Source organism: Quercus robur, chromosome 8, assembly GCF_932294415.1.
Source record: "Quercus robur chromosome 8, dhQueRobu3.1, whole genome shotgun sequence".
Lineage (NCBI taxonomy): Eukaryota > Viridiplantae > Streptophyta > Magnoliopsida > Fagales > Fagaceae > Quercus > Quercus robur.
The window spans coordinates 8,661,547-8,678,325 of record NC_065541.1 but is presented as its reverse complement, the minus strand read 5'-3'; the positions used below and the strand labels follow the sequence as shown (position 1 = coordinate 8,678,325).

General features: G+C 31.9%; 2 protein-coding genes across 2 annotated transcripts; both read right to left on the bottom strand.

Moving 5' to 3' along the window:
* Positions 1–1,092: 1,092 nt before the first annotated feature.
* On the bottom strand, positions 1,093–3,154 carry LOC126695805 (exopolygalacturonase-like). The gene is made up of 4 exons (XM_050392618.1): positions 3,095–3,154; positions 2,660–2,971; positions 1,580–2,092; positions 1,093–1,474 (listed from the first exon to the last, which is right to left on the bottom strand). The coding sequence occupies exons 1-4, from the start codon at positions 3,152–3,154 to the stop codon at positions 1,247–1,249; spliced, it is 1,113 nt and encodes a 370-aa protein (XP_050248575.1). The 3' UTR covers positions 1,093–1,246.
* A 4,092-nt stretch (positions 3,155–7,246) lies between these two features.
* LOC126695804 (exopolygalacturonase-like) lies at positions 7,247–10,971 on the bottom strand. The gene is made up of 5 exons (XM_050392617.1): positions 10,912–10,971; positions 10,477–10,788; positions 9,394–9,906; positions 9,053–9,279; positions 7,247–7,277 (listed from the first exon to the last, which is right to left on the bottom strand). The coding sequence occupies exons 1-5, from the start codon at positions 10,969–10,971 to the stop codon at positions 7,247–7,249; spliced, it is 1,143 nt and encodes a 380-aa protein (XP_050248574.1).
* Positions 10,972–16,779: the final 5,808 nt, after the last annotated feature.

The following is a 16,779-nucleotide window of genomic DNA, read 5'->3' as shown; positions in this document are numbered from 1 at the left end:
GTGAACAACAGAACCGTCGTCGTTTTTGCCTTCCCCTAATTCAGCAAAGCTGTAACCGTTCACTGTTTTTCAAACTCATCGTTGTACACTTTGTAGTGGCGGAAATTAAAGTTTTCAAGGCAAACAAAATAGACTTAATAAATGCCTCTCTTTTTTCTTTTTCTTTTTCTTTTTTTAATAAATAAAGGCGTTTCTAAAAATAATTTTTAAGACAGCTCAATAAGTTGTTATTATGTCAAAAAGACTCCCCAATACAATTTTTTTCTCCTTTCAAAGAAGGAAGTGGTATCAATAAGCTAAATTATTTCACTCCTTATTTATGAGAGATTTAAAAAATTCTATAGATCGATAATGTATAAGAGTATTTTTTTGAGAAGATAATGTGTAGGCCTAAACAAATATAATAGCACATACAAGCAAGAAAACAGCACATAAAACACAGCATACCATTCTCCTTCAAAATACTTGGAAGTTTTCTCCTTTAATTAATTACAAATTTAGAAATGTTACATAAACCCAAAAACCACAACCAAAATAAAATCTACTTAAAACCACCATAGGGAAGATCATTGTAAATACTTTGCATATTAAGGGACTTAAGTGTCTAATTGCATAATAGAAAAATAGCAAATGTAATTATGGAAAATTGAGAGATTAGAGCAATTTTCCCTTTAAGATATTATTACATGGACACAAAGCCATTTATTGCTCCAATCCAAATCTTTTATCTCACTCCTTCTGCTCCACTATATACTCCACAAATAAAAACATGTCACATGTCCATCTATTTAATTAAATACTAAATTTATGTCTTCTATTATTTCAATTTCCTAAAATAAATAAATAACTCATCATATTTAGGTAATTGAAATAAAAGAAGGCATAAATTTAGCATTTAATTAAATAGATAGACATGTGGCATGTTTTCATTTGAGAAGTATATAGTGAAGCAGGAAGAATGAAACAGAAGATTTAGACTCTTATTGCTCCACATTAAACATAAAATGGACTCATCACCTTAAATAGGCTATATAGCTGTAACTTTCAAAGGAACTTTCTTTTTAAGAATTGAATTTCTAAGTCACTTACAAATACGAAGTAGAATACATCACAGCTTACAACGTTTCTTGTGGGTAAGCAATAATATCAAGTACAAAACAATACTGTCAATAGAAAGTAGGTCGAGTGTTGGATTATTAAACTTAAATTTGTCTTGATTTCAAGAATTGTGCTGCAAGCAGGAGTGCTATATGCAAGATCCGGGTTGTTGTTGACCATTAGCAATACCTTTGACATTAGAACATGAGGATGCTACAGCTCCTTCAGCACCATGGTAAGTAAGGTTAATGTTGTTGAGCTCAATCTTCTCACAAGGTTTGCCTTTGCTACAATCAAAAGCAACTGCAATTTTTGAGCTAGAGGTGCCTCTGATGTTTCCGTACTTCACATCTCGAATTTGAACTTGGGAGTCACCCTGTAGATAAAAAAGAATGACCATCATGGTAAATCAAGTTTTATACAACATATAATTTAATCAAGAACAAGCACATATAACAATATTTGAACAAGAGCTAGGTACCTTTTCACAATTGCGAGATGGGCAATATTGTTGATCAATGATGATGGGGTTGTTGACATTATCCATGATGATGTCTTCAAAGGTAAGGTTGAAAACACTACTAGCATAAGACCTGGCCCATGTTTTGACCCTCAAGCCATTTTGAGTGCCAATGAAAGTGCAATTAGTTACCGTTAATCCATTGACATCTTCTTCATTAGGTCCCCCACCAAGGCTTCCAACACTAATTCCATGACCTGGGCCACATGTTACGTTCCTAATGTTTATGTTTTTTGAACCAGGACTCATTGATACACAATCATCTCCGGTGGCTATTGTTGAATCTAATATTTGAATATTGCTAGATGAACCAATGTGTATTCCATCGGTGTTGGGGCTATCTTTGGGTGCTATTATATGGATGTGATCGAATTTCATATCTTTGCATGCAAATACATTCACGTGGGCGTTCTTGCTGTTTATTGAAGTTAGTTGAGTAATCCTTGAATTGGTGACGAAATCAAATCTCAATGACTGAAAAGAATAAGAGAAACACACAATGTGAATAATATGCATTATAAATAGAATTAATTACAATTTAAAAAATGTTCAAATTAAATTTTTGTAGTTTATTTGACTTATTTTAAAAAATGGGAATTGTTTAGTAATTTTATTATTTAATTGTAAAGGAAAAATGTGCATAGTAAATTAATAAATCAAATCTAAACCTAAAAAATAAATTTACTAAATAAGTCAACTTCTTTTATAAAAAGACGAGGGGGGGGGGGTGGTTTGGGTTAACACAATCTCTAAACATTGGAGATAGTAAGAAAGATATTAAATTGTAAAATTTCATTTTATCTTTTTTTAGAAAATGAAAGAAAATTTTTTATTTATTTTTAAGAAGCATAATCTAAGCACAAGGAAAAAACATTATAGCTAGAATTTTGAAGCTATACGACCGATAGAAAAGTCTATTAAATGGAAGCATAGTAAAAAATAAAATTATGAATGACTCATGAAAAATGGTCCAACCACATGATCATGGGCAAATCCATTTATAGCCTAATTTAAGATGGATTTGTTGAAACAAAAACTTACAATGGGAAGAGCTTTGCAGTTTGGATTTTTACTGCAAGTATTGTCATCCCAAGCAGAGGGACCTTGGCCATCCAGTTTCCCACCACCACTTAGGACCAATCGGTCTACGTATTGGAAGGTGATCCAATGGTTAATGTCAACAGTAGATGTTTCATCTATAAGAGCTTTTAGTGTCCCTATGATATGAAATTCCACTTGGCCCTTGCATGGTCCTTTCAACACAATAGGCGCCAACATATATGTCCCTCGTGGGATTAACACAAGATTCCTTCCTTCAGATTGACAAGCTTTGTTGAATACATTTTGAAAAACCTACAAATACAGTCACACACAATAACAAAATTATAAAACAATTATATTGTTTTGTTAGAATGCTTAATGCTACTCATCTAAGAAAAGATTAATAGTATCATAATTCTATTGAGTGAAAATTACCTTACTGTTATCAGTATTTCCATCAGCAACAGCACCATCCTTCATCACATTAAAAACCATTTTTCCAAAACCAACTTCAGAATAAATGCATGCTAATAAAAACATCAAGTAAACACAAGGAAAAACTGATATTGAACCCATGTTTTCTACTATTAATACCTCCTTCTTTTTCTTTTTTCTTTTTTGATAAAGCGATAATAGTATTTTATTGAGTAAAAAACTAAACTGTAGATATACAACAATACTTCACAACAAAAACTTTTCTTCCCAATACTATACAAACTTCACAACAAAGACTCTTTAACCCAATGCTTTACATTTTGGTTTCTCTGCTTTTATAATAAATTTTCATAGATAAAAATAGAATAAAATCAACAATAAAGTTAAGGACACAAAAAACTTCACAGCAATTTAAAACAATATTCCTAAATTAGCCTACCATCTCACATATGAGCCCATACAATCTGCAATTTAGTTTTTTTATTTTTAATGGCCTATGTGTGAAGTGATATTCTAATTTAAGGAATGTTAGGTAAATACAAAATGTTTTTGATACCGAACCCATATTTTCTACTACTACTACTTGATTGTTATAGTTTCTCTGCTTTTAATAATGATTTTTTTTTTTTTTTTTTATAGATGAAAATGGAATAAAATTAACAATAAAACTAGGGAGACAGCAAAACTTGACAACAATTTTACAACAATATTCTTAAATTGGCCTATACTACCACACATGAGCCCACCACAATCTATCATTTAGTTATTATTTTAATAGCACATGTGTGAGGTGATATCTTAATTTGAGAATATTATGAATTTGTTGTAAATTTGGGTTATGTCTTAGAGCAACCGCATCAGTTCGTGCAAAATTCTTATATATTTTTTAAGAAAAAACATACTTTTTCTATTTTACATACCCACTTTTACAAAACACTCACATTAGTTTATCTATTCTATCATCTATTTTATTTAAATAATAATATTTCTTTAATTTTTATTATATCAAACAAACCACTACCCACATGGCCCCACCCACCTTTTTCTTTCTTTGTTGTGAGAAGAAGACAAATGAGAGAGCAACCTGACAGGGAGAGAGAAAAAAAAAAGAATAAAAAAATCATTTGCAAAGCAGTTTTGTATATTTACATATTTTTACAAGTACTGATGTGGGTTTTTTTGGGTTAAAATGTGCAAAATTGAGCACTTTTGTATTTTGCAAGCACTGATGTGGTTGCTCTTAGAGCATCCACATCAGTATGTGCAAAAAATTTTCCATTTTGCACATTTAAAACCTACTTTTTTTTTTTATTTTACACACCTATTTTTACAAAATACCCACATCAATTTGTCTATTATACACATTTATTCAAATAAAATATTCATTTTTTTAACACTGTGAACAATAACCGTGAGAGGAGAGAGAAACGAAAAGAGAGTGAGGTGAAGAAAGGAGAGAAAAAAAAAAAAGAAAAAAAAATCATTTACACGGTGAACAGTAACCGTGTATATATACACAGTTACTATTCATTTGCAAGACCATTGTGCATATTTAGACATTTTTACAAAGACTAATGTGAGGGGTTTTTGGGTTAAAATGTGTAAAATTGAGCCCTTTTGTATTTTAGAAGACTATCCATGAGTTGGTGTGGTTGCTCTAATGACAAGTGCTTTTGTCTGTTCATTTATAATTTCAAATAACTTGTATCCAATTTCTACAATCTGCATGGTAATTTGAAACAATGAGCACCCAGAAATGGTTAAGAGTCATTTGTACAGAAATGGGGGCATTAATCTTAAGGTCTGTTTGAATAGTTTATTACTGAAAACTGAAAATACTGTAACAAAATAATTTTTAAATGTGTGAATAATACCGTGGGACCCAGTTTTAATGAAATTTTTGCTGAAAAAAGAAATTTGTGGGTCCTGTGAATAGTGCACGGGACCTATTGATAGATGCCCATTACAAAAAAGCGCCAAACGCTGAAGTTTTCATCGTAATCCAAACATACACTTAATATCTATTTAAGAACAGATTATTTACTTGAAATTGAAAATTTTTTACTGAAAGTGCTCTAGATAAAGCTAAAAAGTAACTGAAATAGTCTAGTAGGACCCATGAATAGTACCAAAGAGTGCAATGAGACCCATGAATAGTAGCAAAAATAAATTGAATAGTAAAAAAAGCTAGTTTTTTAAGCCAATGCCAAACACACACTTTGTAGTTAGTAGTAAGTTTGAGAGTGTCAGAAGAAAATCAAAATCAAAATCCCTCTTCCAACCAAAAGGCAATATTAATAACTATAATATATTTAAAGGAAAAAAAAAAGAAAAAAGATATCGAAAAGCAAATAAGTTAGTTCTATGTCCAAGATAACCAATCAATGCAAGGGTAATTATAATAGGCAAAAACTTGTTTTACACTTCAAAAATGTTCTTGGTTTTAATCGCCCTTCAAGAAGAGTCTAGTATCTACTCTCTACCCAAAATAAAATATAACCAATAGAAGCCAACTCATTTAAATAGGGTCGGTTTGTTTGAAGCCCAATTTGGGAAGCCACACATCCATCAATGTGAGAAGTTGTTCAATCAAGAAAGTGTCTCTACCCATTGTACCCAAAAATAAAATACAGCCAATATTTCAAGCCAACTCATTTGAATAGGATTACTTTGTTTGAAACACATAACAATTACAGTACTAAATATTATCAGGGCTAGGCTCACCTTAATCTCAATATAACTCTGTCCTTAGAGCATTCACATCAGCTCTTAGATAATTGTGTATAAATGTGTAAAATACACATTTTGATCATTTTTACACATTTTGGAGCAAAAAACACACTGCATCAATCTTTGTAAACTCATGTATAATTTTCAACGAGCTACAGTACCCGTGTAAATTTACACGGGCACTATAGCATGTGTATACATTATTTTACTAATTTCCGTTCGCACCAATTTTTCTCTCTCTTCTCTGTGCACAACAACCTCAGCTCCTCATCTTGTTTTCCTCAGATGCACACAAATACATCCACACAAATAAATCAACACAGAAACACACCCACACACAAACAAACCCACACAGACAAACCAACAGAGAGATATGGGTCACCGGTGAAGAAACGATGTGGGTCACCGGAGCTTGGTTCGTGGATCGGCCAGTGAAGAAAGGATCTGCGTCGCCGGAGCTTGGTTCGTGGATCGGCCGGTGAAGAAAGGATCTGCGTTGCCGGAGCTTGGTTCGTAGATCGACCGATGAAGAAAGGATCTAGATCGGCCGGTGAAGAAAGGACCCAGTGAAGAAGTGATCTAGGTTGGTAGTTTTTAGAAAGAAAGGATCTGGGTAGCTGGTGAAGAAAGGATCGGCCGATGAAGAAAGGATCGGCTGGTGAGGAAAGGATTTGGGTAGCCGGTGAAGAAAAAATCTGGATCGGCCGGTAAAGAAAGGACCGATGAGGAAGTAATCTGGGTCCGTCGTTTTTGGGAAAGAATGAGAGAAGGGAGAAAAGAGAGAGATGGAGAGAGAGAGAGAGAGAGGTCTTTTTTTTTTTTTTTTTTTTTTTTGCTGAATAGAGAGAGAGGTCTTTCAGTTTTGGAAAAATGAATAAAGAGAGAGAGTGAGAGCGCGTATAGGAATAGGCAGTTGAGGGAAATAATAAAAAAATGAGAAAGGTGATTATTTTATTAAAATATATTGTAAAATAGAAGAACTGATGTGGGTGTTTTATAGAGGTGGTAGTGTAAAATAGAAAAAGTAGGTTTTTTCGTGTAAAATAGATGGAAAATTTAGAAGAACTGATGTGAATGCTCTTACTCCCTAGATCCTCCTCTTTAACTGAAGTTTCACAGAAATCACACAACTTCCATATTACTTATGGCCTGTTTTGTTTGAGGAGAGAGGAAGGTTGAGAAATGAGAGTAGATTAGAGTTGACTGAAAATTAAGCTAATTTTTATCTAACTTTACTCTACTTCCCTGTACTCTTTCTTCTTCTTCAATCTAAACGGACCATTAGATTTTTTTTTTTTTTTTTTTTTTTTTTTTTTAATAAAGATTCTGAACTTTAAACCCAACTTCTATGTGGGCAAAAAAAAAAAAAAAAAAAAAAAAAAAAAAAAACCCCAACTTCTGTATTACTTGGTCCAGTACTTTTTAAAGCACAGAGCCTGTGGTAAAGTTTTGGCTATTCTCTCATGAGCTCCTTTTTTTCTTTGTTTTGATAGTTCATGTGAATGGGATTTGAGAAGCTAAGGTTAGGTTTTGTGTTGGTATCTATATAATACATAAAAGTTGGGTCTTGGGTATCTATCAATCTCAGATTGAAGAAGCTCAGAGATACTGAAAATCTAACATCTCTCTGAACTGTCAAAATAAAGAAAAACCCTAGTTAAATGGCGTACTAGGGAATGCTGGCATGGGTATTGGGAATCCCCTTCTTGAGATCTCAGTTGTGGTGGACGAGTAATTCTTGAAAAAGTAAGTCTCAATCTTATCTTTTTTCTACGCTCTGTTTGGTTGTCCAGAAAAAAAGAAAAAAGCAGGAATATTGTTTAATAAAAACGAAAACTTTATGAAATATATTGACGTGAGATGTTAAACTGTATATTTTGGTGTTCTTTTCTGTTCTAGGATTTTTTTGTAGTATTAATTCTGGTGATTTTCATGTATTGCTTGTCCTTCCATTTCCATTGCTATATAGTTTTATGGGGGTGGGGTGGCATAAATATGAATACACTTATTCTGGATTTGCTTGCCGTGATAGATCTGCACATTATTTGATGCTGTCAATTTTTTTTTTCTTTTTATTTTGTTGAGAAAATGCTAATTGTCATTTGGTTTGTCGGGTTGTTAAAAAAAATGTGGATAATAAATGTTGGTTTATTTATTTATTTATTTTTTTTCCTGTTTACCTACATTTTGGAGTGATAGCCTGCTAAGATTTTATTTTCAAGATTTTATTTAAAGTTTTAGATAATGAAATACCCATTAAAATAAATTTTAAATAATATGTAGATACACCTTTAGATTTATAATATTTAATCTAAACTATGAAATAATTTCATTTTAAATGGAGAAGATGAATTTTCCCATCTGATAATTGAATTTGTTTCTCTATAATGAGTTTTGAAGTAAGAACCTGTTTTTTGATTCCTTGTTTTAGTGAATGGTGCATTTAACTTGCATTGAGAGTACATTTCATGGTGAATGGTGTGTGTTTTTTATAATGGGAAACTGCTGAGACTATCAAAAGTGCCACAATCTTGTGCCACAACTCATCATGTGGCGAGTTGTAATTAGTGAAGGTGTGTCCCCATATGGCCCATAGATACTCATTCACCAGTCACAACTCGCAACACAGCGAGTTGTGGCACAAAGTTGTGTTATTTTTTGTGTTCCTAGCACAACTTTTTATAATCAGTACTGAAGTAAGGACCTGTTTTTTGATACACGTTTCTCAAAAAAAATCTACTTAAAACCAAAAATCTACTTAAAACCACTCTACGGAATATTAGTGTAAATACTTTGCATATTAATGGACTTAAGTGTCTAATTGCATAATAGAAAAATAGCAAGTGTAATTATGGAAAACCTTAGAGAGATTAGAGCAATTTTCCCTTTAAGATATTATTGCATGGACACAAAACTAGTTATTGCTCCACATTAAACCTAAAATGGACTCGTCACCTTAAATAGGCTAGCTGTAAGTTTCAAATGAACTTTCTTTTTAAGAATATTTACTTTCAAAGTCACTGGATTCTCAAAAAAAAAAAAAAAAAAAAAAAATTCAAAGTCACTTACAAATACGAAAGTGTAATACATCATAGCGTACAACATTTCTTGTGGATAAGCATTAATATCAAGTACAAAACAATATTGTCAATAGAACGTAGGTTGAGTGTTGCATTATTAAACTTGAATTTGTCTGGATTTCAAGAATTGTGCTGCAAGCAGGAGTGCTATATGCAAGATCCGGGTTGTTGTTGACCATTAGCAATACCTTTGACATTAGAACATGAGGATGCCACAGCTCCTTCAGCACCATGGTAAGTTAGGTTAATGTTGTTGAGCTCAATCTTCTCACAAGGGTTGCCTTTGCTACAATCAAAAGCAACTGCAATTTTTGAGCTAGAGGTGCCTCTGATGTTTCTGTACTTCACATCTCGAATTTGAACTTGGGATTCACCCTGTAGATAAAAAATAAAAATAAAAAAGACCATCAAGTTAAATCAAGTTTTATACAATATATAATTTAATCAAGAACAAGCCCAAATAACAATATTTGAACAAGATCTAGGTACCTTTTCACAATTGCGAGATGGGCAATATTGTTGATCAATGATGATGGGGTTGTTGACATTATCCATGATGATGTCTTCAAAGGTAAGATTGAAAACACTACTAGCATAAGACCTAGCCCATGTTTTGACCCTCAAGCCATTTTGAGTGCCAATGAAAGTGCAATTAGTTACCGTTAATCCATTGACATCTTCTTCATTAGGTCCCCCACCAAGGCTTCCAACACTAATTCCATGACCTGGGCCACATGTTACGTTCCTAATGTTTATGTTTTTAGAACCAGGACTCATTGACACACAATCATCTCCGGTGGCTATTGTTGAATCCAAGATTTGAATATTGTTGGATGAACCAATGTGTATTCCATCGGTATTGGGGCTATCTTTGGGTGCTATTATATGGATGTGATCGAATTTCATATCTTTGCATGCAAATACATTCACGTGGGCATTCTTGCTGTTCATTGAAGTTAGTTGAGTAATCCTTGAATTGGTGACGAAATCAAATCTCAATGACTGAAAAGAATAAGTGAAACATACAATGTGAATAATATGCATTTCAAACATAATAAATTACAATTTAAAAAGTGTTCAAATTAAATTTTGTAGTTTATTTTACTTCTTTTAAAAAATGGGAATTGTTTTGGCAATTTTATTATTTGTAAATGAAAAATGTACCTAGTAAATTAATAAATCAAATCTATACCTAAAAATAAATTTACTAAATAAGTCAACTTCTTTTATAAAAGACAAAAGGGGGGGGGGGGGGGGGGGTGTTTGGGTTAACACAATCTCTAAACATTGGAGATAGTAAGAAAGATATTAAATTGTAAAATTTTATTTTATCTTTTTTTAGAAAATGAAAGACAATTTTTTATTTATTTTTAAGGAGCAAAATCTAAGCACAAGGAAAAAACATTATAGCTAGAATTGTGAAGCTATACGACCGATAGAAAAGTCTATTAAATGGAAGCATAGTAAAAAATAAAATTATGAATGACTCATGAAACATGGTCCAACCACATGATCATGTGCAACTCCATTTATAGCCTAATTTAAGATGGATTTGTTGAAACAAGAACTTACAATGGGAAGAGCTTTGCAGTTTGGATTTTTACTGCAAGTATTGTCATCCCAAGCGGAGGGACCTTGGCCATCCAGTTTCCCACCACCACTTAGTACCAATCGGTCTACGTATTGGAAGGTGATCCAATGGTTAATATCAATAGTAGATGCTTCATCTATAAGAGCTTTTAGTGTCCCTATGATATGAAATTCCACTTGGCCCTTGCATGGTCCTTTCAACACAATAGGCGCCAACATATATGTCCCTCGTGGGATTAATACAAGATTCCTTCCTTCAGATTGACAAGCTTTGTTGAATACATTTTGAAAAACCTACAAATACAGTCACACACAATAACAAAATTATAAAACAATTATATTGCTTTGTTAGAATGATTAATGCTACTCATCTAAGAAAAGATTAATAGTATCATAATTCTATTGAGTGAAAATTACCTTACTGTTATCACTATTTCCATCAGCAATAGCACCATCCTTCATCACATTAAAAACCATTTTTCCAAACCCAACTTCAGAAATACATGCTAATAAGAACATTAAGTAAACACAAGGAAAAATTGACATTGAACCCATGTTTTCTACTATTAATACTTTTTTTTTTTTTTTGATAAAGCGATAATAGTATTTTATTGCGTAAAAAAGCTAAACTGTAGATATACAACAATACTTCGCAACAAAAACTCTTCCACCCAGTACTATACAAACTTCACAACAAAGACTCTTTAACCCAATGCTTTACATTTTAGTTTCTCTGCTTTTATAATAAATTTTCATAGATAAAAATAGAAAAAAAAAATCAACAATAAAGTTAATGACACAAAAAAACTTCATAGCAATTTAAAACAATATTCCTAAATTAGCCTACCATCTCACACATGAGCCCACTACAATCTGCAATTTAGTTTATTTTTCTTTTTAATGGCCCATGTGTGAAGTGATAGTCTAATTTAAGATATGTTAGGTAAACACAAAGAAGAAATGATATTAAACCCATGTTTTCTACTAATACTACTTGATTGTTACCGTTTCTCTACTTTTAATAATGACTTTTCTTAGATAAAAATGGAATAAAATTAACAATAAAACTAGGGAGAAAACAAAACTCACAACGATTTTACAACAATATTCTTAAATTAGCCAACCACCACGCATGAGCTCACTACAATTTACCATTTAGTTTTGTTTTTTTAATAGCACATTTGTGAGGTGATAGGTTAATTTGAGAATGTTATGAATTTATTATAAATTTGTGTTATGTCCTAGATGGACTCTAAAATTAGAAATATTATTCAGTGCATATGGAGAACCAACTCATCAATGTCTAGTAGTCCTCCTATTCAAATACTATAATGCCATGTGTACAATTGAACCCCATGAATGATTAGGGTTTTTCAAGGATGTGACTTAAGGTTTATCCTATTGTGAGGACAATATTTCTTAAACTTAAATGGTCCACGATATGCCGCAATTCAAAATGGAGAAGAGAATGAAAATTCTATGCCATAGGGTTCTTAATTATATGGTGCATGGACCTACAATAGCAATGCAAAATTGAAGCGAGAATGAAAATCATATGCACTAGGGTTCTTGTATGGAGTTTGGACCTACGATAACAAGCCTTTACACATTGCTAATTATGAGGGCTTCATTCAAGACATATATATCATGCCCTAGACTAATAAATCACTACCCAAATAAAAAATTATTAAATACTTTGGGAGTACTATAAATATATACTCCTCCCTCTCACATGAATTATGGATCCCATCATAAATTTAATTAGTAGGACACACAATTATGTGAGAGGAGGGAGTACGCATTTATGATATTCCGGGAATACTCAATAATTACTCCTACCAGATAACCCCACTAAACTTTGGGGTTAGGGGAGTGGGGAGCGGGGTACATGTTGAATGCTAATAAATTCTTTAGATTTAATATCAATGGGTTCTTGGCATTTATAAGAATAGAAACAGATCAACCACCGTACACCCTTGGTGCGATGGTTACTCCACAGGTATATAAGTGCTTGTAGGGTGTGGGAGGCAAGGGCCAAGTTTCAAGTCTCTAGGAAGGAGCTCCACACACATATGCACTTAGATTAGGCTAGAGTAGAATTCTATCTTATATAAAAATAAAAATAAATAAAATAAATAAATAAAAGGAAAAAAAAAAAGAAAAAGAAAGAAAGAATAGAAACAGATCAAATTTGGGACGAAAATAGTTTTTTCAAACCCAAACCCTCTAACTATTTTACATACCAAACTTTCATAAAATCTTTTTTAAAATCATTTAATTTATATTTGAAAGTCTCAAATTAGTATCGAATTTTTCGAATTACCTTATCACGAATTAGGTCAAATGGGTTAAATTAGCTCGAGTTATTCTAAAATTAAACATATAATATATTACTTGACAGAATTTAAGTATAAGTAACCATTTTTACAGTAAATTAAGTAATATTTTAAGAAGAGAAAAGGCACACTTACTTTTATTATAGAAATCCTACTTTTTATGTAAAGAAAATTAAAAATAAAGGTAATTTATGAATATATTAAAACTATTTAATTGGGTTCAAGTTCATAAACCTATATATAGAACTAACCTAATAAATTTAAAAATATGAACCCAAATCTAACCCCATTCTTTTTTTGAAAAAAAAAATACAAACCTTTATTATTAGGGTTGGGTTGGTTCAAAAAATCCACAAACCCAACCCAATGCAACTACAGATATTACACGCGTGTTCAGAGGCTTTTTTTATTTGAATTAAAAAATTATTTATATTTCTATACTGCATTGACTGTTTTTTCTTTGTATTTATATATACAAAATGACAATTTGAAATATACACCAATTATAGTGTAGCAAGAGTGTTTCAAGTTTGAACACCTAAAGAACATTAAAGAAAATCTTTTCAGAATATTTGAACAAGAAAACATTAAAAAAAATTGAGTATTAAGAAAAGTAACTCTACTTATGCCTAGAGAGAAAGAGAGGGAGGGGAAGATAAGACATTTATTTATGTTTTATTTTTGCAACTAAGTCGCAATTTAGAAAAGATAAAGATATGTGGCAGTGCCTAAATTTATGGACGAGAAGTTATAGTAATAGTTTTATTGTAGGGTTCTATTTTTTTTTAATTCAAAATAAAAAATAGACTTCAAAAAATAATTTTAAAAAAACAAGAGACGTAATATTAGAAGTAAGGAACCCGCAAAAATGAAATAAGGAAACCGAAAATTCAAAAAAAGAAAAACGAAACAGTTAAGGGTCTATTTAGTTGGAATGATGGAAAAGTGGAAAGATAGAAAATATTTAGTTTTCCCTCTTGTGTGTTTGGTTGGAGGGGTGGAAAAGTAAGAGGGTGGAAAACTTTTTTGTTTGGTTGGAGAGAAAAAGAGAAGGATAGAAAATATAATTTATATAAATTGACTATTATACCCTTGTTACATAATAGGTAAGAAATAGATTTATTTGTACTCATTAAATAATATAAAATTTACCACATTATATATATATATATATATTTATGTTATTATTTTTATTATTATAATGTAAAAATTACAATAATGTACAACTTGATTAGGTCACGTTGAAAAAAAAAAAAGAGAGAGAGAGAGAAGAGAACCTGGACCGCTGGACATTGGTGTGCTATGAAGGTAAGATGAGAAGAGGCAAAAATGATAAGAGCAACCGCATAAGTTTGTTTAAAAAAATTCATCTATTTTACACAAAAAAAAATTATTTTTCTATTTTACATCATCATTTTTACAAAACATCTACATCAATTTATTTATTATACACACTTTTTTTATTAAAATAATATTTCTCTACCCTTTTTCTATTATTTCCCAACTACCCCCCACCTAACCCCTCCTCCTTTTTTCTGACTCATAATAACACTCCTTCAGTCCTCTTATCTCTATCTCTATCTCTGCCTCTCTTTCTTCTCCTCTTTTTTTTTTTTTTTTTTTTTTTGAGAATCTTTTTCTTTCCTCTTCTTCTTTTACAGTTTGAGTTTTATGCTTTTATTATAGATGATGATTTTGGGTTGGGTTTGATTAAGAGCAGTGATTTTGGGCGGAGAAAGCAAAATTCCGATTTGGGTTTTTCTTCCTCTTCTTCAGCATCTTCTTCCTTCTTTCTTCTTCTTCTTCTCCTTCTTCTTTTTTCAATTTCAGTTTGATTATTTATATGAATTTGTATATGGGTTTGATGAATTTGGATCTACATTTAGAACGATTTTGATGATTTTGTGCTGTGTCTGTGATGATTTTGGGTTGGGTTTCCTAGTGAGTTTTGATTAAATTTGAGTTGGGTTTTCTAATTGCTTTTCCGTTGATTTTGGGTTAATTTTCTATGCTAGGTTGCGGTGTTTGGTGGTGGTGTTGGGTTTGGTGGTTGGGTGGTTATTGTTTGCTTCCTTCTTCTTATTCTGCCATGCTGGGTTGTTAAACGTTGGGAAAGGGCATTTTTGTAAAAGTGTTGTGAGAGCACTTTCTCTCCAACCTTTTCCTCTCGATTTGGGAGGATGAATTTTGTGGGCTCGGGAGAGAAAATTTTCTCCCGGGTTTTCCTTCCTCCCCATTTTCCTTCTTTTGCCAAACAATGGAAAACACTGTTTTCCACCCTATTTTCCTCCCTATGTTTTCCATCTCCCCTAAATTCACCCCAACCAAACACAATGTAAGTCTTGATAAAGGGGAAATAAAGATGTATTTGGAGCAGTTCAAAATACATACTTGTCCTATTTTATAGATAACTATGTAGTTTTTTAAAATATATATTTTATGTATTTAATTTCTTGAGATTTATAAATAAGAAATAGAAAATAGAAAATAATATTCCACATGAAAATAAGATTATAAAAAAAAAAAGATATTTAGGTTAATATGTTAGACTTTTAAAGAATATAGTTTGTATTCCTACCCCCAAAAAAAAAGGAGAATATTGGCCTGTTTGAAAGTTTAGAGAAGGAGGAGAGTAGATGGGAGTAGAAAGGAGGAGAGTAGTGGAGAGAAGAGTAAAGGGGAATGGTTATCCTCTACCTTGTTTGGATGTTTTTAAAATTAGTAAAGGGGAAAGGAGTAATTAGCCCTTCATCTTATTTGGATGTTTTAAAAATTAGGATGGAGAGGAGAGGAAATGATTTAAATAGACAAATTTACCCCTATTTGAAAATGGACTTGCAACATTGGTCTATGATTAATTTATCAGTTTTGTAAAGTCTTGAACCTGATTATCATTCATTCAAATCTTAGAATATGTTAGTGATTTTTTTTTTTTTTTTTTGGAGAAGAATAAATCAAATTAAAACAAAATAAAATATATACCTAAAAACTAAAAAAATAGTCAAAATTAGTCAAAAGTGAACTGTTCTCTGAATGTTTGAAAGCAAAGCGTTCATAATAGTATCAATAAATACTAAACAGTGCCAAATTTAGTAGGTTTTTTAAAAATCCAACCAAAATCCAAATTCCCATTTCTTTTCCACATTTTCTGAGCAACCAAACATAGGCACAAGTAGAGGAAAACAAAAAAACAAAAATTTCATAGAAACACATACCAAATCCCCCAAAATGCACACAACCAAAAAAAAAAGTGAGATCCTGGAGAACGAAGAGCAAGCAAAGCGAGATCCTGGAGTTGTAGGGAGAAACCCTAGAATCGTCGCCAAAGAAGGGGCACTAGGAATGGAAATTGTACCAAGAAAACGGACGTTTGCGATCTTTGGAAGAATGTTGATCACGATCCTCGTCATCATCAGGATAGTTCTCCGAAATCAGAGGGGAAGAGTTGTTGTCGCGCTTCATCAACGACGAAGTGGCTCAAGGCCCGATCGAGCTTGAGTGGTTGAGCTCAATCCCGATCGCTATAAGCAACATGGACCTTTGGACGTCGTCGTCGACGCCCCACGACTTGGCGACGTCTAATTTCTTGTGCTTTTTTTGGGTTATAGCTTTGAGATTCTAAGAAAAATTTTGTGGCTTTAATTTCTATTTGGGTGCTTTGAAAATGGAGGAAAAGGGAAAGGGATTGAAATTTGATTATTGTGTATTTTGTTTGTCGTTTTGTTTGTTAGAAAATAAAACTTATAGTTACACTTTTTGAAACAGAAAAGTGTTTGTTTTTTATGGCTTTTCCGGTTCTGAATTTCTAAAATTTTAGCATTAAATTATTTATTTTCTCATGAAACAAACAAAGATTATATGTTTGTAATTTTGTTAATTAAGAAAGGGCAAATTAGAGAATTCATTTGGTCAATAATTTATCTACTCTACTCTCCCTTCAAATATCTCC

Coding starts and splice junctions, on each gene's coding strand:
- LOC126695804 (XM_050392617.1), bottom strand. CDS start 10,971: ATGGTTTTTAATGTGATGAAGGATGGTGCTATTGCTGATGGAAATAGT. Junction 10,789..10,911: donor GAAATAGTGATAACAGTAAG/GTAATTTTCACT, acceptor CTGTATTTGTAG/GTTTTTCAAAATGTATTCAA. Junction 9,907..10,476: donor ACTGCAAAGCTCTTCCCATT/GTAAGTTCTTGT, acceptor TATTCTTTTCAG/TCATTGAGATTTGATTTCGT.
- LOC126695805 (XM_050392618.1), bottom strand. CDS start 3,154: ATGGTTTTTAATGTGATGAAGGATGGTGCTGTTGCTGATGGAAATACT. Junction 2,093..2,659: donor ACTGCAAAGCTCTTCCCATT/GTAAGTTTTTGT, acceptor TATTCTTTTCAG/TCATTGAGATTTGATTTCGT. Junction 1,475..1,579: donor CATCTCGCAATTGTGAAAAG/GTACCTAGCTCT, acceptor TTTTATCTACAG/GGTGACTCCCAAGTTCAAAT.